This window comes from Orbicella franksi, chromosome 11 (genome assembly GCF_964199315.1).
Source record: "Orbicella franksi chromosome 11, jaOrbFran1.1, whole genome shotgun sequence".
Classification (NCBI taxonomy): domain Eukaryota; kingdom Metazoa; phylum Cnidaria; class Anthozoa; order Scleractinia; family Merulinidae; genus Orbicella; species Orbicella franksi.
Window position 1 is genome coordinate 26,848,501 of NC_138155.1, and position 25,925 is coordinate 26,874,425.

Sequence of the window (25,925 nt, forward strand, 5' to 3'; positions counted from 1 at the left end):
TTGGTACTACGATTGTACAGTGGACTGACTTGGGATAAAAATTATTTCTAACCCTGGGTGCCCCAGAATCAGGATGTTTCTCTGTTAGCTACAAGCATGTAACAGATCAGTAATTAACAGCAGTAAAATGGCTTCCAACGCAAAGGGTTTTGAGTACATGTAGCTTGATTAATCATTTTCTTATGCTATTAGTAGTAGTGCGACATAAATTGAGACATGAACGAGGTGTAAACAAAGTTTAACCTTTTTTCCCTCTTCCCTACCCCCGGTAGGCCAGAATCATTTTCCCGCCAAATATCCCTGCTCGCAGTTGGTGGGCTTGGTGATGCAGATTTGCATGCGAGCAAATAAATGAATTTTTTTCGCACGCTTCAGTAATTAGCTCGGCTAGTTGTATTTGGCTGTGTTACAGATGTTTTCTTTCCCGAAAGTAGATTTACCTAGCTTTTGTTGAAACTAATTGGCAAAGAAAACTATAAATGACTAGCCACCAAGCAATTAAGCTTACTGGCACTGAGGAAGGTTCATTTAAAAATGCCGATGGCCTTAAAATTTTCACAAAATATTGGACACCCAGCGAAAAGCCACCGAGGTAAGATTAAAGACCAAATTTTCTTGATGAACTTAAAGTTAGAGTGTTTTATATTTCAAGCGATTTATCATGTGTTTGCGCACCGTCTAATTTTGTTAATTTTGTTAATGTAGTTAGCTTTTATGACTTTTCAGCTTGTAAGCTTAAATGATCCGATAATTTCCGCAAGCTTATCGGCCTTCACAGCTATGCAGAATATGGCCATAATTTGGTTATTTGGATTTCAAAATCAGGGCTCGAGAAAAATAGCTCGTTCGGTTATGAAATAAGCTTACCTCACGATGCAAAGACTAAAAGGTGATCTTTATATTTGTCTGTTATTTCCTTCATAAACCGTTTGGTCGCATTAATCTCAAAAATATGTTGACGGTTTCTACGTAGTAAGCCTATATTATGCTAGCCTATTCAGACTTCCCGCTTCCTTTGGTACAAAAAAATGTTTAATGAGCAGAGCAATGGCTGTGCACGTGCATTATAAATCTTTGTACATTTCTTTGCCGTCTGCAAAATAACAACGTGAAACGACCAAGTTCTGCGTATTTTGAAGAACTTGAGCCACGACAGCTAATATTTCATATTTACGATCTCATTACACATGCATTTACTGTAAAGCGCCTTGAGCCCTGGATATGGCGCTATACAAATCTATTATTATTATTATTATTATTATTATTATTATTATAAAAACAAATTTTGCAGGGCAACATCGCAAAGCTCTGAAGGATATATCATAAATAATCAAGTTTGATTCCGGATCAAACCCATCAAAAGTCTCGTTTCGGACGTTTCAATGGTTTGTGATTCTAGTGGCAATGGTTTCGTTTCGAGTCCTCGTGTTCTCGTCTTATATAATTTACACAAAAAGCTAAATTGTGGAATTTAATATACCATAACCTGGGTTTTGACGACATATCGTACTTTCCTTAATTTAGTGTTTTACCACTGGCTGCAAGGAGGGAATTTAAGACGAAACATGAACTCGGTGACGACAAAGTTTTTATTTTTTCAAACAGGGCATTGGTGTTCATCTGTCATGGCTTTGCAGAGCACTGCTCACGTTATGAAAAACTAGGAAAGGCTTTGGCAGATCTAGGCTGCTTAGCCTTTAGCCACGACCACGGTATGATTAACTCTCTCTACCCATAATCTGCATGACACTAGGAGAGTAAGCGTCACACTAAACATTATGAAAAATTTCTTGACCCTCTTGTATTAAAAACATCCGTGATTTAAAATCTGTGACTTTGAATTAATGTCTGTGGATATATAAAAAAGAGTAGAAAATAAATTTGAAAGGTGTGGTTCCAGAAAGTAGCTATACAAAACTCATGAAAGATCATTGAATCACTGGGGACAGCTCTCAAAGGCCAAAGGATTTACAAAAATAATTATTTATAGTACACTGCAATTTTTCAGAGGGGTAGTGGTGAGATGTAAGGTGGTGGGAGGGAAATGGATATTTTTCCTGTAACAATACAAATCCTTTTAGAAAAGTAAAAACTAGAAACATTTTGTACACTTAAACTACATTAGATATAAAATATTATGTAAATAAGGTTTTTTTTTTCGTCAGTTGGCCATGGCCACAGTGATGGTGAAAGAGTCCAGGTGTCAGATTTTGACTTATATCTCAGAGATGTCTTTCAACACATTGATCAAGTCACTGCAGACAATGCTGGAATACCAATATTTATGTTTGGTCACTCCATGGTAAGTTGAAGTGCCATTGAAAAACCCAACCAGGGGAGCATGAAAAAAAGATTTTATTGCACATATACCCTTTTAAGCCTTAGGGGGTGGGGCACCGGGTGATTCATCTTCAAACCTGAGGGAGACAGCATTGAGTTGTTAAATTGTTCATTTTGGTTTAGTAATTAATGAAAAAAATAATAAAGTAGCAGGGAAAGTTACAAAATTAATGTTAAGTTGGTAGATGGTTATTTGTTCCTTTGTCATTGTGCAACAATATGAAGAAATTAGAAACTGGAGAAGGATAAATAATGTTAGGGAGCTCGAATGTTAAAATTTGTAGGTCTTTGCAGGGGGGGGGGTAATGAATATAAGCTCTTGCAATAACTGTACAAAAACTGCATTTCTCTAGATGTCTGCATAAAATTCAGCTAATAAAATGCGATACATCTCTTTCATGTCAGGGAGGAACAATTGCCATTCTCTCTGTCATGGACAGACCTGATTTCTTCACTGGTGCAGTCTTTAGTGGACCAAGTGTGACAGTAGATCCAGAGATGGTCAGCTCCTGTAGGGTAATTTTCAGTTACAATTGATTTGACTCGCTTTCTACAATTTCTCATGAAGAAGCCACAAGTGACTGAAGCAAACTACATGCTCAGGATTAATAAATCCTAATGTTCTCTTCTTTAACTCTCACAAAGCTTCTCTCCACCGGGTGTATAAACGGGTACCGCCAAATTTAATGTGGGGGGGGGGGGGTAACCCTGCAATAGACTAGCATCCCATCCATGGGGGAGTAGAAATACTCCTAGTCGCTTCAAGCTACTGAAACCGTGATAAGGTCTGGTCTGATGAGCCACTTGGCTCATACACAGACTTTACCTACCTACCTACGTTCTCTTCTACTGTATTACTTGTGACTATGAATAACCACAGCTCAACAAAGCTTCGTTGTATGATCAGCACTTTGCAACTATATTGAATTGCCTGTTCTCAGAGCTGGGTTACATTTACCTCTGGTTAGTGGCAGCCTGTGGCAACTGGTAATTAGTAAAATTGCCATTTTAATATGCAAAAATATAGGAACTTGCTTAGCCAAGCAAGATCAAGCAAGTTCTTACCGGTATATGTGGTTACAGTTAAATTATGATAAACGTGCATTTTGACAGAGTAACTTAAAGATTGCAAATTTATATTACAACAAATAATTAACAATAATACACTCTATGTTCAAGGATAAACCCAAGTATATTTATTTCATTGTGATAAACAACTATTGTTAACTGATATTTTAATCATTGAGATGATGAGCAAATTAATATTCACAATACAGGTTTTCCTTGGAAAAATAGCTGCATGGATTGCACCCTCGTATCAGGTTATACCGCCCATTGATCCATCTCTTATAACTCAGAATCCTGAAGAGGTAAGTCATGGTCTGAACATAATGTTGCAAAATATAGATTCCAGACTTCTTAACTTCCCACAGTCCCCATTTTATATGATATAGATGTACAGGAGTGCAATGGCTTGCACTAAAGTATTTTTTTTGCCTCAGTCGATTACAACATTATTACAAAGTAACACATTTACATTACATTGGTTACCCATTGTTACAAACAAATTGAAAGTAGTCATATGTAAAACATACCAAACCTTCTGCAGTATGAACATTACTACATTACTGTAACCTGCCAATTACTTAAGATTTCAACTTGAGGAGAAAAGCTACATGCAAATTTCTCAATTAATACTTTACTAAAGGCAGTTTTGTATGCCATGAAAATCAGAGGAACAACTTTCCATTTCACATTCTCGACAAAAACATTCCCAAAAGTCCATTTTAAAACAAACAAATTGAATGTAGCCTGTGTAGAAGTAAAGTCTGCATACGAGCCAAGTCGCCCATCAGGCCGGAGCTTATCTCAGTTTCCGTAGCATGAAGCAACTAGGAGTATTTCCACTCTCCCCTGGACGGAATGCTACTCCATCGCAAGGCTACCCCCAGCATTAAATTCGCCAGTACCCATTTATACACCTGGGTAGAGAGAGGCACCGTAAGAGTAAAGTGCCTTGTCCAACAACACAACACAATGTCCCCAGCCAGAGCTCTAGCCCGGGCTGCTCGATCCAAAGACAAGCACACTAACCACGAGGCCACCGTGCCTCCCACATGTAGCCTGTGTAGCAGGTGTTAAATAGGGGTAGAGGGTGAGTGAGAGTGAGAGCAGGGATGGAAGGATCGAGGGGTGCAATTTTCCCCTCCATAAGCCCTACCCAGTCTTGGCCTGGCTAACTGAATGCGATTTTATCTTTAAGGTTAAAAAATATGTTGATGATCCACTAAACTGGCATGGAGGACTGAAAGCCAAGTGGGCCAATGCAATGTTAACTGCTATGGATAAAATTCAGCGCGAAAGTTCTACAATAAAAGTGCCATATTTTCTTGCTTGTGGTGGTGCTGATCACGTTGTGAAAAATGATAGCTCAAAGTACCTGGATAACCATACTCAGAGTAAAGATCAAACATTTAAGGTAAGACTTAACAGCCTGGACTACAAATGCTCCCAACACTTATCCACCAGCATAGGTCTGTAATGCATACAGAGAGATACCTACTCTAACATCTTGGGTTCATTACGAGTGCAAAGAGGTAGATAACTTGACCTCAAGCTGGGGCAGATTTAGGGGGTTGTTCAGGAGATTCAGCTGAACCCCCTAAATTAAAAATAAAAAAAATAAAAAATGACATTATAACACACTGACTTGGCCTCAGAATGCCAGCCATCCCACTTTCGAGAACCTCAATTTTAAAAATTTTCCAGGGGCAAAAGTCTCCCGGACCCACCTACAGGGACCCACCTTCGATACCCCTTCGTTAAAATCCTGTATCCACCCCAGTCAAGGGTTCATTTAAATGTAGAGACCCTCACTGGAGAGTGAAGAGACAGAGGAATCTCTCCAGTCTGAATAAATTCTCAAATCCTTTTTATATCACAATTTCACAAAGTAAGCATGTCTGTCAGTGTTTCAACATGCACAGTCTTTCTGTTATTGTCACTTCATTCATGAGCCTCCACATCCCTATTTCAATGCCTATGTCAGAATTTTAACTCAAGAGTGACTCAATGTATAGACCCTATTCATAAATGGCTGCCAATTCAAATTTCTTTTGTATGTATTTAAATTATCCTAACTAACCTCATTTGAAAGTAAAAATTCTTTTGAATTATCAACTCAAAAACAAGGTTAGTTGGGCTAATTTTAATACTTACAAAATAATTATTTTTAATTGGCAGCCATTTATGAATAGGGTCTACAGAGAAAGATACATGTAGACTTTGCAAATGAAGCTTTATAGGATGTGACTTAATAAATTTCTATGCCTTTGGAATGGCATTGTATGATCCTAATACATACAATTGTTGAGCAAGGCTATAAATTAATAATAACCTAACACAGTCTCTTGACGGATGGTTATATCAACTTGTTTGGTTGTTAGATCTATGAAGGCTGCTATCATGAACTACTGAATGAACTGGAAGAGAGTGCCGAGATGTTCCTCAAAGATGTTCTAGAATGGATCAAGAAAAGACTACAGCCATAGGTTAATTGGTCTGATAAAATTAGTACCAAGATCTGATAAAAATAACACAACAGACTTTTTAATGTCTTAAGAAACAATTTGTTTAAACCTATTTCCTAGAGTACTTTATACCAGCAGTAAGAGGAAAATTTTACAAAAAAATGTAATACATATGTAATGTAATATACGTAAGCACTTGCTCTAGATTAGACTGTCAATCCACTAATCTGATTAGTTCTCTTGCCATTGTCTAATTACTTTTAGCATATATAAATCTACTAGCATTCTATCACAGATGCCATTCTCTGATTGGCTATGCTACTCACTATCTATTCTGTGATAGATAGTGAGTAGCGTAGCAGTGTGCCATTGTTAACAAAATGACGGCTGCTTCTCGGTGTTTTTGAAGTGTCTGTGAAGAGGATTTAGATAAAGTTTTGAACGACTAGTAGATTTATACTAAAACAATTAGATTATTTACCCTCGATTTCTATGTGTAATAGTTGACTTGGGTTGCACCCTCGTCAACTACCATGCAACAGAAATCTCGAGCTGATAATCTAATTGTTTAATACAATGTATAGCACAACTACATCATTAGACCTAGTCTTAAAGGGAACATGATTTGTCTTTTTTGGGCTTAAAAACCCCTAATACTTTAACAGGTAATTGACTACTATTTATTACTAATAATATCTACTGAAACAATTAAACTTCTCAACCTTGTTTCTATGAGTGCCACATAGTCAACTTGACTGTGTCTCACTTAATATTTGCATATAGGAAACCTGGTTTTGTAGACTTGTTATTAAATATTTGATACACAGAAATCATTATCTTTCACCGCCAATGATAAGTTATTGATTTCAAATTATCGTAATATGTGTATAAACTTTATTTTGTTAACAAATATCATGCAGTTCCAGAAAATAACCATATCTCCCTCAAAGAAGGGATTTTTTCAAGGACCCCCCCCCCCCCATCTGGAAATTACAATTAAGCTTCATGCATTTCTTTAAACCTTTTGGTCTTACAGTACCCCCCACCCCCCAGGAAATTCCAATCCCTTCTGTGGGGGGAGTGTGGATATTTTCTGGAACTGCACATTGCTGGTGTGTTTGATACAAAAGATTTATTTCCCTGGTCGTTTTTCGTCCACTGACATGACATTAATCGTACATTATTGGGTCCATTCAAGTTGTGTTGCATTACAACAGAACTCTATTTTTGAGGGGATATTATTCAATCCTAATTAAATTATTGTAACAATAAACCTGATGTGAAATATATATCAAGTTTCTCATAACTTCTTTTTTATCCAAGGCTTTCAATGAGATTTGACATAGGTCACTGCCCTTTTGCAGCACCCAACAAAGGGCAATTAAAGAGGTCCAAAACAACTTCCTCTCTAAAGAGCTAATTTTTAAAAACAGCTAACTGCAATATATTTATCATTACATAATCCAAAACCAAGTACCTGCCAGAACTTGGGTGGGTACCAGGTCTTATTGAATACACTTTTTATTCCATGAAAACTATTACACCTGTTACCAGGGGTAAACATCTAACTTAGCATGATGACTTAAGAAATTCTTTGCGGCCAATCTGCCTGAAATTAAGGATGTGGGTATGGCTCACCACATCTGGTCAAGTAGTCACACTTACAGCCCAACGGACAGGTTAAGATGCCACGTTTAGTCATTCTCTGCAAAAAGAACAATGAAATTAATAACTTACTGTTACCTTTACCAAAAATGCTAATAACTGTTAATTACTAACAATGATTTTCTCTTACAAAAATTTAAGCAGCTCCAGAGCTTTCAAAAAGAGCCAGCAACTGGTAAAATATTTTGTTGTCTATGTTACGCAACTTCACCAAAATTTGCGACATTCTTTCCCTCAATTTGAGGTGCGGTTGCCTCGTGGTTGGTGCGCTCATCTCAGGATTGAGCAGCCTGGGTTTGAGCCCTGGCCAGGGACATTGTGTTGTGTTCTTGGAAAAGACACCTAACTCTCACAGTGCCTCTCTCCACCCAGGTATACAAATGGGTACCAGCGAATTTAATGATGGGGGTAACCCTGCGATGAACTAGCATCCCATCCAGGGAGGAGAAGAAATATTTCCAGTCGCTTCATGCTACAGAAACTGGAATAAGGCTCCAGCCTGGTGGGCCACTAGCTTGTATGCAGACTTTATCATAAGCAATTTGTGACATGCTTTCTCTGGACTTGATACCATCACAGTAAAAAAGGAATATTTCCATTAGCCTGCTGTGTAGGTTTGACCATCTGCATAAACCATAATGAAAAGTCTGAACTACAAATTTGATAGTAGTGCACAGACATTGACAAAAGCACATGAGATCAAGTGGTCTAACAATGGCCTCACTGGCAACAGTTCTCAAAGTGTCATCTTCAACAGGCTTTACATGTCCCAGACAAAGATCTAACATGCCACATCAGTGACTGACATTATCTAAAGTCAATGACATAGACTCACCACGTGTTGACTATTTAACCTAAGCTGGAACTCTTGGCTTTCAGGTTTCAATCCTGACTGATAGTTCCAGAATGAACCAGCACCAACAATAGCCCGTGGCCAAATCTGAAAAGTAATTCAACCAGACATTCACACTAAAATTCCTAAAATTTAACAGAAAGTTAAAATTAGGAAAGGCATTGTCTGGCAAAATATGATCTAAAAACTGAGCTTTCCGAAGGTTGACTGCTTTCTTCGACAGATAAAAATGTTAAAAAATGTGAATTAAAATTAATGTAATAACATTACATATTTTACATTAAATAATTAAAAAACTAAAATACATGTTGAAAGAATGCCGTGAACCAAATTGAAATCATGTTGTTTCAGAGGTGGGCATGAATTGTTTTCAGATTCAATCATTTTTGCCACCTGCCATGACTCAAGTGTCTTTCAAGTGTGACTTACCATTCCTGTAACAAGGCTGTGGACTAGGAAAACTTACAAGGGCCCAAAAGTTCCTAACCATGAAATCCTGGGTGCCCAGCACTTAAGCTTATATGAAAAAGTAAGTTTTTCCAGTCTCCCAAAGGCAAGAGTGACACCCAGGTTCTTCTAGCTTGTACAACCCTACTGTACCTATGATTGCTGGATTTTCAAAGTCAGTGATATATCTGAGAGAAATTGGGAGATGACAATTATTTCCCAAAACAAAATTAAATTATTTTCCTTGAGTTTCACCCTTACTTTTAAATACAAATAGTAAGAGAACTCACCATTCCACTGGCTGATTCAGTAAATTGTGAATCAGCCTCTGGTCCGTACATCCACCATGCAGAAGGTTTAGCTCTTTTGTACAAACAGCACTGATCAACAAAGCAGTATTCATCAGTCCAATATGCCATCTCACCACCAAGAAGCCATGTCTGCTCATCTGGATTTAACTACATATTAATTGAAATGTAACACAAAAGAAACAAGTGTTACATTGGATGTTACCGTGCGACTACTCTAACCAAGGCTGTCAGACAAAATTTTCTACAAATTTAACAAATAAAAATTGTGGAGGTTAACAATAGTTTTCCAACAAATTATCAACCAGGAAGACACTAAAAACTTCAAGCATGCAATTTTGATTGAGGGCAGACTTAGCATATACTAACAACCAAAGTTTTCAAAAACAAAGGAGGAAAAGAGAGTTGAAATGAAAAGGATAACAGAGCTGTTATGTGTAAACTGTAGGTCCTTTTAGAAAGAAAGTCTTAAAACTACCAGAAAATCTTCAAGAATGGTCTCACAGAAACATTCAGAGCAGTTCCTGGTCCAGTACTTAGAGCATATTTTTTAACCAGCAATGAAGCAATCTGATTGGTTGATCCTCTCCACTAATTAACTTAGCCAGATAGTATAAGGCTTAATTGGCGTTTACTTGGTATAGAAGACACAGCTGACATAAAGCAATAGAGAACAATTTAGGACAAAAGAACAAGGAAAACAGTGAAAACAATAGGTTTGAGACAATGCCCTATTGTGATGTGTCCCGTGTCTTCTACAGCAAGAAGTAGCCATGTAATTAACAGTCAGTGAATTAGATTCTAAAAAGGGCAGTCATATTTCAAGCCTTAATAAGAATCATGCAAATCAACTATTAGTGAATACAAAAAAATACCAGTCAGACAAATTGTATGACAAAAAGTGTTCTGATTGGTTGTGGTCTCAACTGGTTATCTGCAGTCACTGTGTAATAAGTTTTACCTTTTTTATTTGTGCTGAAATAAAAATAATATTTAATATTTACCCCTGCTGAGATGTCAGTCCATAACGCACTTATATTGAGCTCGTACTTGTTCAAGTAGAAGTGGTCTATCAGTGAGTTTACACTGACAAAACAAAAACAGCAGATATAGATGTAAGGATAACAGCTGATATTATGGCTAAATTGTGTTAGAACCATTGTGCAAAAATCTTCCAGTACATGGATTATTTTTCAGAGAAAGCGTTCTATCATAAAAATAAGGTTCATTAAACATCCACATATAGTTTAGCAAGAGTGGCTTGATGCTACTAAATTTTCTTCATTTAATTATTTGGCATGTGCACTTGATGCATGACATGACATGTGAGCTGATGCACAGAAATGATGTCTATAAACAGTAAGTATCAATGCCATTAAATGTCTATTATTCAGTGATCAAGTTTATGAGTAAGGCCTGGTTCAAACATCAAAGTTTTCATGAGCCTAACCTAATAGCCCCAATCAAGTACATGACGAGATTGACGTTTGAATCAATTAAGTTCAACAAATGTTATTTGGGTCGACCCAAGAATAAAGTTTGACATGGCCAGTCAGTCAGTTCAACTACAGAGCGACCCCGATTCAAACGTCGAAATTCTCATGTACTGAACCTAATGCATACATTACAAATACATTAAATAAGTTATTTTTTACCCAGAGTTCTGCACGTTTCTTATGTTTGTCATGCGTACTGTGTTTTGATCTTTTGGAACAAAAATGGCGGGAAGAGCGAGAAGATATGTATATGTGTTCCTCTTGCTTCGAGAGCACGAAATATACTTGCTTGATGTGCATAAACCACTTCTGTATGCAGTGTTCCGTATTTGAAAACCATGATAGTGTCACGGTTTGGAAAGCAGATAGTTCCATGGCATACCACTGCGAGTCATGTTTTTGAGACGGGAAAAGACAAAATAAATGGATCTTGAAGAACCCGACGACAGGAACGAACTGAACGAGGAACTGTGATGTTCCGTTGGGAATAAGCAATAATGGAGGGCAAGCCAAATTCAAAAATCATCTTCGGTTGTTAATGTTAACTGCATCTGGAGTCGCCTTCTTCGACTTGTTCTACCTTCCTTGATCGCACTTGCAAGAAAAGCAAGCTCTTCATTTCCACAATTTGTCTTTCCCACATTTTTTCCGCCATTTTGGTTAGTAATAACCGCCGTTTGCAATAGTGTCTCTTTTATTTTTTGCAATAATATTAATTTCGACTGAATTAGGTTCGACGTTAGAATCAACTGCTGAACTCAGTTATTTGGGTCGACCCAAATTAGTATTAGGTTCAGCACATTTAAAGTTCGACATTTAAACCGGGCCTAAGTCATATAAGTCAGCCTGTGTTATTCATGTAATTTGACATTCATTCATTCATCCAGTATTTCTGTTCATCTATCCATCTGTCAGTTCATCCATCCATCAGTCAGTCAGTCAGTCAGTCAGTCAGTCAGTCATTCATTCATTCAGTCAGTCTGTCAGTCAGTCAGTCCATCCATCCATCATTCAGTCAGTCATTCAGACAGTCAGTCAATTACTACATAATAACTACCATAATTGATATCTTTTCTGCTTACACTTGAAATCCTTTATCAATAAGAGTTTTCACTTCTACATCTTTCCATGCCTGTAGTACTGTACCATTCACTGCCTACAAATCAAATAAGAAACATTTAACCTAGTTTAACCTTGACACAGTTGAATGTACATCAGCTCACTGAAATGTTTATTTTCCCAATAATTTAAACAACAATAACTATTATTGAGACCTGCAATGTAACGCATCTTAGAGAGCCCGATGATTACATTTTGACCACACAACTGTAAATTTTGGTTCTCGCCTTGCTTTCAGGGGTTTTCTCTGAGTTCTCCAGTTTTACTCCATCCACAAAAACTAACATCTCCAAATTCCAATTCGACCAGGATAGAGGACCGGCATGAAAACCAGCTAAGGCTGATGTGGCTTCCATTCTATATACAGTAATTTATTCATTTTTTTTTTTACAACAAAAGAGCAATTCCATTACATGCAATTCTCCATGGACCTGTGTGTTAGCTAACCTTAACCCATCAAAATTCTCTCTTTGCTAGCCCTCCTCAGTCCCAAAGGTAGCAATATAAATACATGATGGTACAGTGGATTAATTATGTTTGTTTCTTAATCAAAACTTACAGCAGAAGTTGATAATAGTGCCTCCTGCCAAGCATATGGTATTTTGCCCTTTTGCAAAACAAATTCCAATAGTTCTCGTTCAAGGTCTCTAGTTTCTGTATCCAGTTAAAAGAGAAGTACTTCTTAGTCAGTCATTGCTGGAATGTTTACCCTTCGCTACACATGCATGACAACCTTTTCAACAGATTTGACGATGTTACAATTCTGTGCACTATTCTCCTTACAATCTATGATGGACTGGATTTTCTTAGCCTATTTACTGATTTTACTAGTACTACCTAGCCTGTTCCAGGCTCTCGGTAGTTGGGGACAAGCGAAAAAAAGAGGCGAGTGAGAGAAAAAATGAGGGAGGACTAAGGCAAGGAAGGGAAGGGAAAGATCTCTCATCATTCCCTGCCTTAGCCCTCATTTTTTCTCTCGCTCGCTGTGCTGAACACTCAAAGTATAAGAGATCGTTTTTGTTTACTCTATCATTGCAGCTCTGTTTAGTTTTATTATCGTTTCTATCGTTTCATTGTTCGTGCCCTTTAATCATTAATCAGAGCGTTTTATATCATGTGATTTAGCTATCAATTTACTTTAAAAGCCAGTCGCTTACATAACCCACGCAGTCATCTCAGTATCGGGGTCATCCAAGTGTTTAGGAGTCAGGAGTTTGAGTTATTTTCTTGGAGTCTATGTGTTTACCTCGCTAACGCAGGATCAGACGTGAGTTTCTATTGTACATATTGATCGCTTTTTTGCTTTTTATGATTTCTATTTTCGCTTGTTATTTATTTAGGTTCGTTTCTGATTACGCAATCAAATTTGCCTTGTAGTTTTCACTGCACGTGTATGATAGCTGATTCATTAAAGTAATTTAAAAATCAAGTTTTGTACGCTGTGGTTGACGCTTACCGTTCCCCATGTACTTGGGTACGCGACAGTGAAAAGTCTGAGCGATCGACGAAAGGAGGTAAGCCGTATCTTGCTATTTAAATACGGAGCCAGCAACGATGGCAAGCCGAGATGCAGAACCGCCAAATGCCAGCGGAACCAATGAGACCGGAGCTAGAAGTAAAAGGGGAATAAAATTGACACCGAAGGCCCTGCAAAACGCCGTTGAAGATAAACGAAGGGAAATTACGAAATCTCGTAAAAGGCTCCTTAGTGTAATGAAATCGGTAGAAGAGTTAAGCGAGGACAGCGAAATCGAGACCGTCGCGCGTGAACTCGCAGTCGCCTCGGAAGAATTCAGAAAGCTGTTGAAGGAGTTGCTTGACCTGTACGGCCAAGGTTCACACGAACATCACGTAGGAGAAGCTCACCTCGATGAAGAGAACCATATCTGAGAAAGGGCCCTCTTACTTGTAGAGAAGTTAAAAAATAGAATTAGTAGACAATCCAGCAAATTGTTGGAGTTACGATCTGTCTCTTCTCGTCACTCCTCACACCGTTCATCAGTCTCGAAAACTAGCAGTACAATCGCTAGGTTGCGAGCGCTAGCCGATGCTAAAGCAGCGAAAGAAGAAGCTCAATACACGCGGCTAATAGCGCAAAAAGAACTCAAGCGCAGGACGCGCGACGCAGAGGCAGAAAGAATTTGTCAACAAGAGAATGCACGGTTTGAGTCCGAGATGGCGATCTTAGGAGCAGATAAAAAAGCCGCGATAGCAAATGCTAAGCTCAAAGTTTTTGAGAACGCCCTATTGGAAGAAGACTTAGAAAGGGAGTCAGAATTGCCAGAGTTCAAAGTTCCCAAAATTAAGACAGAGCAGCGCACTTCACAATGGGTTCACTCTTCTCTCACGCCTGGCCCCCTACCCACGGGAAATTCATTTCGCCACGAGCGCGAACATGATCCGCTAAGCGCGTCAGAGACAACAAAGCCACTATTGTCCGCCGCCCCAAAATTAAAGACATCGGAAAAAACACCTCAACAGCGAATTCCCCTCCTTCCAAACCCAGATCCACCAGACCAGAATTTAACTAACGAAGATCACAGAGAGCATCGAAACACTGCCTTCCATCGACAGCCACTCATAGCTTCAACTCCGTTCAAAGATATGACCGGAAGTCAGCTAATTGACTCTCTCACAGTCGTGAACCAACAAATAGTAGCTGGTTTGGCTAGGCAAAATCTTCCGAAATGCCAACCTGATGTGTTCTCGGGGGACCCTACCCTTTTTCACCCTTGGAGAAGTGCCTTTAAAGCCATGCTAATGGATACTGATGTGTCCCCAACTCAGGAAATTAACTACTTAAGAAGTTTCACTAGCGGAGCACCACAGCGCTTGGTTGATAATTACAGGAAGTGACAAATGCGCGATCCCGTCGCGTTGCTAAGGGATTTGTGGGCGGAACTTGAGAAGCGATTTGGAAGCGCTGCGGTTATCAGTAACAAACTGCTAGAGCGCCTGCGAAACACAGTGACGTTCAGCGAGCACGAAAACGATAAACTGCAACAGTTCGCAGATCTTTGTGCTGACATCGAAAGTCAAGTGACATTTCTCCCGGGACTCGCATGCCTTAACTACCCGAGCGCTATCCAACCAATAGCCGAGAAACTACCACAATTCGTCCGCACTAAATGGGAGAAAGAAATCGCGAATTATTCCGACAGCCACCGAGGAATGTACCCCCCCTTCTCCAGATTCTCCAAAATTGTTCAGGAACAAGCCAGGACCAAGAACAATCCGAACATCCTCGCTGGTAAGGATGGTGCCCACGTTCCCCCGCCAAAACAACGCAGGGAGCGAGATCATAAATCGTTCAAGACAGGCATTCGATCCCCGGCTGAAAACAACGAAGTTCCCGGAAAAGAGAAGAAGGAGAATCCCGGAAAGAGAGAGACAAGGAGTAAGCATTGTCCATATCACGAAAGCAGCGTGCACAGCCTATCGGAGTGCAAGGCCTTCGCTGCAAAAACACTGGAAGAACGCACGCAGTGGATAATGGACGTGCGCCTGTGCTTTCGCTGTTTCAGCAACGCTCACATTGCAAGCGAGTGCAACACGCCTATACAGTGCACGATCTGTGGGGACAAGCACCATAGTGCCCTACTGCACAAGGGGAAACAGCCGCCCCCCAAACCGGAGAATGAAGCAGTCAGCACGAAATGCACTGCCCTCTGTGAACCTACAGGTGTGTCTTGCAGCAAAACCCTGCTGGTGGACGTCTATAGCCAGCGTAGCCCACACCTTACCAAGCGTGTCTACGCCATCGTTGATGAGCAGAGCAACAGCTCTCTCGTCACCAGCGAATTAGCCGACGACCTCGGAGCAGGTGGGCCCCTAGAGAAATACTTCCTGTCCACATGCAGCGGTGAGAGAGAGGAGAAATATGGCCGGCGAGTAGCTGGCATCACAGTACGGTCTATCAGTGGAGCAGAGTTTGTCTTGCCTACCCTCACCGAGTGCGATACCATCCCACAGGACAAACGTGAGAATCCAACCCCAAGCATGGCGAGGAGGTTCCCGCACTTGATGGCCATAGCTAGTGAAATACCTCCCCTAGATGAGACTGCCAAAGTTCACTTGCTAATCGGCCGGGACGCACCAGAACTGTTAAAGGTTAGGGAATCCAGGAATGGCCCGAGAGGAGCACCCTGGGGGCAGCGACTGGCCCTCGGCTGGACTATCAGTGGTCAGATGTGCCTCGACTTCCCTAGTGGCCCTGCGCACATTCTCACCTGCCTCACAAATCTGTCTACTAATACATGGAGAGAGAAGGAGCCTGGAGACGGAAGCTACGAACTGGTGCCCTGCCCCAACCAATTCAAGATCACAGAACCCCCTTTGGAGCGCCCCCCTGATAGTATCTTCAAGACTACGCGAAACGACAACAAGCCCAGTCTCTCCCATGAGGACCGCGCCTTTCTAGAGATTATGGAGAGAGGGATACACAAGAACGCAAGTGGTAACTGGGAAATGCCCTTGCCATTTCGTGATGAACGCCAGACAATGCCAGACAACCGAGCCCAAGCCATGCAATACCTACAAGGGCTTCTTAAGACGTTCAACAGGAAACCTGAAATGAAAGCGGACTACCTGGAGTTCATGGGCAAGATAATTGAGAAGGGCCACGCCTCTCCTGTCCCGCGCGATGACGCTCCACCTCCCCCTGGGCGTTCTTGGTACTTACCGCATTTCGCGACCTACCATAACACAAAGCACACTATTCGCGTTATGTTCGACTTGAGTTGCGAGTTTAGAGGAGTGTCGTTAAACAAAGTGCTTTTACCTGGCCCTGACCTGATGAACAACCTCATTGGAGTTCTAATGCGTTTCCGCAAGGAGAATGTTGCCGTCATGTGCAATGTCGAACAAATGTTCCATTCATTCCACGTAGACCCGGCACACAGAGACTTCCTTCGTTTCCTGTGGTTCGAGGATAATGACCCGTCGAAACCCATCACAGAATATCGCATGAACGTCCACCTGTTTGGCAATGGACCGAGCCCCGCAGTCGCCACGTATGGACTTCGCAGAACGGCGGTACACGGCGAGGAGGCCAAGAATTTTATATGCTGCAATTTCTACGTCGATGATGGTTTGGCTTCGCTGACGACCGCCCAAGGAGCGATAGACTTGGTGAAAGGTGCACAAGCCACCCTAGCCACAGCTAAGCTACGACTACACAAAGTCGTGTCAAATTCGGTGGAAGTCATGGAAGCCTTTCCCGTTGAGGACCGAGCAAAGGATGTGCGTGACCTCGACCTGCGCAGCGACAGTCTGCCCGCGCAACGGTCGCTAGGAGTTTTCTGGGATTTGGAGACGGATGCCCTCACGTTCAAGGTGTGTTCACCGGAGAAACCATTCACCAGGAGAGGAGTCTTGTCTATTGTCAACTCTGTGTATGACCCGCTCGGTTTTGCGGTACCTGCCATGCTCGAGGGGAGAAAAATACTACAGCAGCTCATACTCATGGGGGAGCGAAGAGCCGAGAACAAAACCCCCTTAGCCTGGGACGACCCTCTTCCTACCGCAATGATGAACCGGTGGACGTGCTGGAGAGATTCTCTCCTGGAGTTACAGCACCTATCTGTCCCCCGCTGTTACCACCCAAAGGAATTTGGCACCGTGACCAGAGTGGAACTACACGCCTTTTCTGACGCGAGTCAGGACGCCATTGGAGCTGCAGTCTACCTCCGCCAGTTCAACGAAGTAAACGAGATGTCCACGTCTCTCGTCTACAGTCAAGCCAAGGTTGCCCCCGTAAACCCTACAAGCATCCCACGACTCGAACTGTGCGGAGCAGTGCTAGCAGTTCAAGCAGCTCAGAGAGTTATCAAAGAAATTGACGTAAAGATCTCGGAGGTGACATACTACACCGACTTGAAAGTAGTGCTAGGCTACATCACAAACGAAAGCCGCCGGTTTTACGTCTACATGGCCAACCGAGTACAGCTAATCAGAAGTCTGTCTACCCCAGAGCAGTGGAGATATGTGGAGAGCCAGCAGAATCCAGCAGATTTGGCCACGCGCGGAGTTCCCCCTGACAAGTTAATGGCATCGACCTGGCTCGGAGGGCCAGGATTCCTTAAAAGACCACAAGGTACCCCTCGACCGGATGAAACGTTCACACTCGACGCGAGTGATCCTGAAGTTTGCAAGAGTGCTCAGGGCCAAAGTCACAATGGATAAAAGAGGCGAAGAACCAGACGTTTGGGCAAAAAGATTCCAGAGGTTCTCTTCCTTAAGGTCCCTGCAGCGCGCAGTCGCCAATCTTATCGTTGTGGCAAGAGAATTCAAACGCCGTAGAGACTCCAAAGCACGAGGAGTTAACCCTAGGAGTGAAGTGCCTAAAGGACCGGGCAAACGTAGACTTCCAACAGTCGAAGAGTGGGATCAAGCTCTGCGCGTCATAATAAGCACCACACAGAGAGCAGCATTTAGGGAGTTGTTGTGAGATGCCAGGACGGAGCCTGAGCTACCGAGAGAAGTTCAGCACAGCGCAAAGAAATCCCTCAAAGGCTCACATCTGTACCACATTGACCCGTTCCTTGACAACTACGGGATCCTGCGCGTCGGAGGCAGATTAAGGAGAGCAGAGATGGAGTACGGAGAGAAACACCCAATCATACTGCCAAAGAATCACCATGTGTCACGGCTTGTAGCGAAACACCACCACCTCCAGGTGCACCACCAAGGAAGACAGATTACCGGAGGAGCCATTCGACAGGCAGGATTCTGGCTCATCGGAGTTCATGACACTGTGACGAAAGTCGTCGGAGCTTGTGTTCCCTGCAAGAAGCTAAGAGGACCACCACTGGAGCAGCGCATGGCAGACCTTCCGCCTGATAGGACTGAAGTCTGTCCTCCCTTCACTAACGTGGGCTTCGATGTTTTCGGCCCTTGGGCGGTGCAAACGCGTAAAACAAGAGGAGGGACCGCGAATGCTAAACGCTGGGGTCTGGTCTTCACGTGCCTCAGCAGTAGAGCCATACACATTGAAGTCCTAGAAGCCATGGTTGCCAGCGCCTTTATCTGCGCACTGAGGAGATTCTTCGCGCTACGAGGCCATGCTACGCTTCTTAGGTGCGACAGAGGAACTAACTTCATCGGAGCCAAAACAGAGCTTGGAGAAGCAGTGTCGGAGCTCAACGACAAGAAAGTGGAGAAATTTGTGACGGAGTACGGATGCAAATGGGAGTTTAACCCTCCCCACGCATCACATTTTGGTGGCATGTGGGAAAGGCAAATCAATACCATCCGTCGAGTATTAGATGCTATGTTTGCCGAACTGGGCAGGCCTCAGCTGACACACGAGTTGCTTATCACACTGATGGCTGAGGTGGTAGCCATCGTTAACGCCAGACCCATATCTGCGCTGCCATCCGACCCAGACGACCCACTACCTCTGTCTCCTGCGATGTTACTGACAATGAAAACACGCCCAGCTGGACCCCCTCCAGGTCAGTTCCTACGCCCTGACATATACGCTCATCGTCGCTGGAGACGTGTTCAGTTCCTAGCAGATCAGTTTTGGACGAGATGGCGACGGGAGTACCTACAAAGCTTGCAGCCCCAACGGAAGTGGACAGAGATGCAGCAAGACCTACGCGTCGGAGATGTCGTCCTCATGCGAGACGAGTCACGGCACCGCAACGACTGGCCACTGGGACGAATCTCAGAGGCCATAAGAAGTGAGGATGACAGAGTTAGAAAGGTTAAAGTTGACGTTGTTAGAGACGGAGAAAGGAAGACCTACCTACGACCCATCAAGGAGCTTGTCCTACTATTGCCTGATGACGGAGAAGTTGATCCAAAACCAAACTGAATAGTGACATGTAACAAATAAGTAACAAGGATTAGAATCCTTGGGCGAGGAGTGTGCTGAATGCTCAAAGTATAAGAGATCGTTTTTGTTTACTCTATCATTGCAGCTCTGTTTAGTTTTATTATTGTTTCTATCGTTTCATTGTTCGTGCCCTTTAATCATTAATCAGAGCGTTTTATATCATGTGATTTAGCTATCAATTTACCTTAAAAGCCAGTCGCTTACATAACCCACGCAGTCATCTCAGTATCGGGGTCATCCGAGTGTTTAGGAGTCAGGAGTTTGAGTTATTTTCTTGGAGCCTATGTGTTTACCTCGCTAACGCAGGATCAGACGTGAGTTTCTATTGTACATATTGATCGCTTTTTTGCTTTTTATGATTTCTATTTTCGCTTGTTATTTATTTAGGTTCGTTTCTGATTACGCAATCAAATTTGCCTTGTAGTTTTCACCGCACGTGTACAATAGCTGATTCATTAAAGTAATTTAAAAATCAAGTTTTGTACGCTGTGGTTGACGCTTACCGTTCCCCATGTACTTGGGTACACGACACTCGCCTCTTTTTTCCCTCATCCCCAACTACTGAGAGCCTGGAACAGGCTACATACTACCCAGGTGTTTCATTAAGATTTAATTCACTTGTAGCCTTGATCTTCACATCAGTAGCAAAATTGTTACTTAATGGGTGAATTGTATCAACTAGAGGCCAGTTCACCCATAACATCAAGGGTCCATCAAACATCAGCCGTAACAGGTGTTACAGGTTTCAGCCCTTATTGACAGCCCTGCTACCAAGATTCAAATCTGTTAGCTATGGAAAACATTCCTTTAGGTATTTAGATCTGAAATTTATGGAACATGGTGCTGGAAAACTCAGAAAGCTTTCCTCCAATGAAACATTAAAAAAAGCAGACTATTTTGAGATACATAACTAAAACTCAGTTAAGTCATTTTTGGCCAAGGGATGTTGTAAGTGTAAACTGTGTAGCAATTGAACAGTGTAATGATTTACTTACCATTTATAATATTTTACTCAAATCATCTTTGAAACATACTAGCAAAAGTATGGCTTGGCGACATAACAACACAAGTTCAGGAGGCTTGCTCAACACAACCACTTTATTCTCTAAGCATCTTGGGTAATACAACACAACTTCCAGCTACGAATATATTACAATCTTCTTTTGCAAATTGTTAAATAAATGTTATTTATTCAATAGATGCATTTAACTTACTTTCCATAGTACACACAGAAGTAGTTATCACTTCATCTAAGCCAAGATGAAAGTACTGATCAGGAAACAAGGTCATCATTTCTTCAAGAATACCTTTCATTGTACTGACTGTAACTCCCTGAGCAAAACAAGAATAAACCAAAAAGATAATAATATTAATTTTCTGAATCAACAAGATCGCCTGCTTATTGACTGCAATTAACAAATACAGTAGCTAAAAAGAATCCAAGAATTGAACTGTCATAAAACGCAACAGCGTTCTGAGTATAGCAGAGCAATTTCAAAAACAATGGGCTGCAGGTCAAGTTCTCATGTTAAATAATAATATAATTGTTATTATAATTAACAAATTACTATTCTTCCTTTTTCATTGGCTGAGACCCACCATGTGACCTGCATATAACTGCCTACAAATAACGGTCTGCTCATGTGTAGTACCAACCATATATCGTGTTATTTCCACTATCGTGCTAACTGAAAATAGGGTTATTTAGCCCAATCATAGTGAAAGTGTACACTTTGGTTAGCCTGAATATCACTCAGTTTAGCATCAATAACCCTCCAGTTTGCCTGTTTACGATTAGCTCTCAATGACAGAAATTAATGAGAATATGATTTAGTCTAAAAGTTTACAGTCTGCAGTCTGCATTTTACCCTCAGTATGCATTTTACCCCCTGTCTGCAGTATGCAATCCACAGTCTGTGTTTACACTGACCAGATCAGAAGCAAGAGAGAGTTTGAACTCTTCCCAACTGTTCTTCCCTTTGATCAATAAATTTCCCTTTTAGCTCACCTCTGGATCATTATAGAGCTCAAGAAATCCTGAGCTATTGCAGAATCGCAACCCTTTGGTCTTGTTTTTAAGACCTACCATTCCAAGGACATGGAATCTAAATTAAAACAAATTAATAGAGATTGACATCAATCTTTGTCACCAATCTACAGCAACTCTTTGCTAATTAATGCAGGTTACAAATTAAATAAAAATCACTGTACTGGAATGGAGAAATGAGAAGAGATATAAAAACACAAATTAACTCATAGCTTACGCAGATTCTACTTCAGGGATGACCCTTATTCCTCTGTCAGCAGCATACAATATTAACGATCTGACTTGTTCTTGGGAGTAAAATTGACTGATTATTTTGTAATGCTGGATACCTGAAAAAAATTAATATCATAAAAGTATGTTACTTCACATAAATTGTGCAGTTCCAGAAAATATCCAATTTACTCCCCTGGCACAGAAGGGATAAGAATTTCCTGGACCTGGGGGGTAGTCTGTAAGACCAAAAACATTTATAGAAATGTATGAAGATTAATTGAATTTCCAGAGGTCTGAGGTCTTAGAGAGGTCTGTGAGGTCTTAGAGAAAAATTCCTTTCATGGGAGGTATGGATATGTTGTAGTTCAATTTTGCCTTTGGTACAGTTTGTTTCTGTGCCGGTACAAAATATTTGAAATTGTACAAAATGTTTCAACCGCTACATGTAGAACTGCAGTTATGCTTTTAGTCTCAGGGGTTATGTTGTATTTCCATTGCTTGATACATTTACAATAAAAAATCAAATAAAAAAAACTTGTCGTTGTTTATTCATAGAGTAACTTTATTTAGTCCATTTAATTAAACTTGCTATAACAGCTACAAGAGTACTCATTCTGGTTTGCCTGTTTAATGTTAGCTCACAATGATGGGAACAGTAATATGACATACATTTTTTTGGAAGTTAGCTTGGTCATTCAACAAACTTTATTATCAATATAGAAGGTGATAGCACTAAAAGTAACTAGCAGTTGCTGAGTTAGTTTATCACTTGAAAGTTAATCTTTATAGCTGCTGTTTCTCTTTTAATTGACTTAGTTTTTATTTTATGGTGAGATGCTTACAGCAGCGTGGTGGTGAAGGCTCGCCACCCGCTTCATGGCCTTCACTCCGTATGGCCTAAATTATCTTTGGTTGCTTGCGGTTAGCCTTTCTATTAGGGTTTATTCAACTTCTATTTGTTTCAACCTTCCAAAAAATACCTGCCGAGTGAAGGCAGTGAAGTGGGCCACGAGCTGTGGGCTGCCAGGCGACAGGCTAGCTTTTAGCAAAACCCGACTGGTTTGATTTATTATTTCACGCATTCTATGTTTTGAATTTACAATAATACATATTGATTTACTAGAGTCCACTCGCTTTCTTACAAGCAGCTGTGAAAGATATTTCAGTTGTATAATCCAGTTTGACATTAGTGATATAAGAGTGTTTACGTTGCTTAACTCTGTTACAATTTTTACACAACCAGTATCTTCAATTTCGATAATTTTACCAAGTAGCATGTTTGGGTGAAGGGGAGTTGTTTTCTCTACTTTGTCTATTTTGATGGAGACCATGTCTGATATCTTAAATCTGGGTCGTCTTCATTCTTGTTTTCTTTTTGTTTGCTGAATCATGTCATTGTTGTATTTTGTTTGGTTTTTCAAGTTTTGTTCAGTTTTTCGCTTTTTTTAAGGTGGTTCTTTGTCTTTTTCAGCTTCTTCTTTTGCTAAAGTGTTTTCTTCATCAGTGGTTCTCTCCTTCTCTTCTTCTGATTCCTGTTCCTTGGTTTCAACAATTTCTCTGTGTGGTTTTATTTCGAATACTGCTTGATAAGGCGACATTTCAGTTGCTCTATGATACGAGATGTTTCTTGTGTATGCTGCTTGTTTAATGTACTGGCACCATTTCTTAACATCTTTGTCTGCACCTTAGCTACTGATCCAGGAGCAATTTATTAATAATTAGTAATTAGTAATTAATGGCAATAATAATAATACTAATAATAATAATATTAACAATAATAATATAACTACATAATTATATATTAATAAAAGTGTAACTCTATTTTCCAATGTAACCTAAAAGAGTGCAGCTTATACATGTAACCATGAGCTACAGGTATGAAGTTTGACCTATGAAGTATTGAAGATCATACAGTGGACCACTCTGATATAAATTTATCAAAAAGGAAACTCACAGTTTACTCTCAACACTGAATCGGCAAAAGTCCACAAAGTGAAAATGAAACACATTTAGCTTAACAGAGCTCATGCCATCCAGGATGTTGTACAGAAGCTCAAGAGGAAAATACCTCCGTCTATAAGGAATAAATCACAATAAAAAGTAATATTAACTCTTTATGTACTGTTCATGACTGATTGATTTAAATCAACCTCAACATAGCTTACTGGGGAGGCAAACATAAATTGAACATTTTTCTGGTTTACTTAATGCAAGATCATCTCATGCCAAAATTTATCATTGAAAAAATTAAACATTATTTCTACTCCAAGTGAAGTGATGTTTAAAGGGATATACATTGTACATGTATTGCCCCTCTCCATTCTTCTTCTTTTTAATACCTGTTGTTCATTGCTTGTTGCTCCTCTTCCAACATACCTCTCCAGTATCCAAGGTAATAAATTAGCTCTTCCACAGCCCTACACCAATTATTTAAAGAGAAGTTTTTCCTACAGGGGTGCTATGTTGTTGAACATCCTTTCTCGTGAACTCTGATCTACAGTTTCTTTAAGCGAATTTAAAGATAAATTTTGTTATTACAGCTTTGAATGAGATACGGCTAGTAGTATGATAGGTTTTTATTATTATAATACTATATTAATTATTAGCTAGCTTAGTTAGGCAGACTTAGACATTATACTTTTAAATTATGCTGAAGGAATTTTTACCGTGTATAAATAAAGTTATCAACTCAACTCAACTCAGGTATGCCGTGTCATCTTCATCTAATAGAACCTAAAGCCTTAATTGATTGTTTAAGTAACTGTGTATTTAAATTGTTATAATGCTTACCCAGCATCTAACATTAGACCTCTGTGTACATAACTTGGTTCATCATCAATATTCACTATGTTATTTATTAAACTGCCATTCTCTATTAGTTGAGTAAATGTTTCCATTCCATATCTGCAAAACAAAAACTTACAGTCCGTGAGCATTCCAAAATTTTCACCCAAAAAGTCACACAAAATCTCTTACCCCTCCCCCCCTCCCCCATCCCCCCCCCCCCAACAAAGTCCCCAGATTATACATTTCACTGTCAGGAGCCCATCACCCAGGTGATGGGCTCCTGTCAATATAGAGACCTCCCTAACAATAAATATATTATATCTAAGTAATTATAACCCCCCTCCACCCCCCCATGGCACAAGTGATCCTCCAAAAAGCTCATTTGCCATTTCTCTTAATAGTCAGTGTTGGCTGGGTAGTATTCTCCTTCACAGCTGTTATTAGGGTTGACACGCAGTGCTTCAGTAATGACCTAATAATGGCTTCAAAGGAGCCCTAATAACGGCTTCAAAGGTGACCAAGAAGGCTACGTGGTGCAACTTAAAAAATTACACTCTAAATGGTATGTCCAGGCCCTTGGCAGAAACAGCTCCAATACTGGACTGACAGGGTGCCCCTTGCACCTTGTCCACTCTCCCCACCCCACCCCCTCCTCTGCCTCATCATGTCTCAGGTGGCGTTATTATGTATAACAAAGAATATAAACTTTAAGGCATGCACTTACAATGCACCATACGGTGTTTTGGCCTCAATGTGCCCCTGACCGTCGCTTACTTTCAACATATACCAGTACGATGTGTCCACATGCAGACCTTCATTGTCGCTGCGGACTTCCAAAACAAGCTCATTCAAACTTTCACTGCTTCCTCGAAGATGTGCCATCTTGCTATCTCCAACTTGCTGCAGTATTATTTCCAGGTATCGTGTTATTCCTCGTTTGAGAACGCCTGAGGTTGAGGTAGTCTTGAAAACGAAAGTTGGAGAGATGGGAAGAGGTGGCCCCGATACACAAATGGAGGCGGGAACGGGCCATACTGAGTTTGGGACTTCATTAAATGTCTGATGAGCAGAACAGACGCACAAGCAAATGTATGAGCAAAGAAGTAAACGGTACAACAGCGACATGATGGAAGATGCCGAAAAGGAACACTTCTTTTAAGCTTAAACGCGCTCGTGACTTCACACGAAAAGTCTGTCAACAGCCTCAGGAGCCCCCAGGGCAGAAATTCGGCAAATTCCCGATAAGGAAGTCGAGAACGTTCGGGTTCGACTCGGGATTT

At 40.8% G+C, this 25,925-nt stretch overlaps 2 protein-coding genes and 2 pseudogenes across 3 annotated transcripts; 2 read left to right on the forward strand and 2 right to left on the reverse strand.

The window, feature by feature from the left end:
- Nucleotides 1-332: 332 nt before the first annotated feature.
- Nucleotides 333-6,845, forward strand: LOC145460609 (monoglyceride lipase-like). The gene is made up of 7 exons (XM_081445483.1): nt 333-592; nt 1,606-1,712; nt 2,166-2,302; nt 2,746-2,856; nt 3,618-3,710; nt 4,604-4,819; nt 5,787-6,845. Exons 1-7 carry the CDS (start codon nt 480-482, stop codon nt 5,889-5,891), a joined length of 882 nt encoding a protein of 293 aa, XP_081301609.1. The 5' UTR covers nt 333-479; the 3' UTR covers nt 5,892-6,845.
- A 143-nt stretch (nt 6,846-6,988) lies between these two features.
- Nucleotides 6,989-25,884, reverse strand: LOC145460600 (uncharacterized; annotated as a pseudogene). The gene is made up of 12 exons (XR_014039870.1): nt 25,370-25,884; nt 24,649-24,762; nt 23,813-23,932; nt 21,863-21,974; nt 21,607-21,703; nt 20,813-20,930; nt 12,318-12,412; nt 11,722-11,795; nt 10,148-10,229; nt 9,126-9,293; nt 8,371-8,475; nt 6,989-7,575 (listed from the first exon to the last, which is right to left on the reverse strand). The product of XR_014039870.1 is annotated as an uncharacterized LOC145460600 (transcript).
- On the forward strand, nt 16,014-17,941 carry LOC145503381 (uncharacterized). The gene has a single exon (XM_081482839.1). It carries the CDS (start codon nt 16,184-16,186, stop codon nt 17,939-17,941), a length of 1,758 nt encoding a protein of 585 aa, XP_081338965.1. The 5' UTR covers nt 16,014-16,183.
- LOC145503382 (uncharacterized) lies at nt 21,895-23,543 on the reverse strand (annotated as a pseudogene).
- Nucleotides 25,885-25,925: the final 41 nt, after the last annotated feature.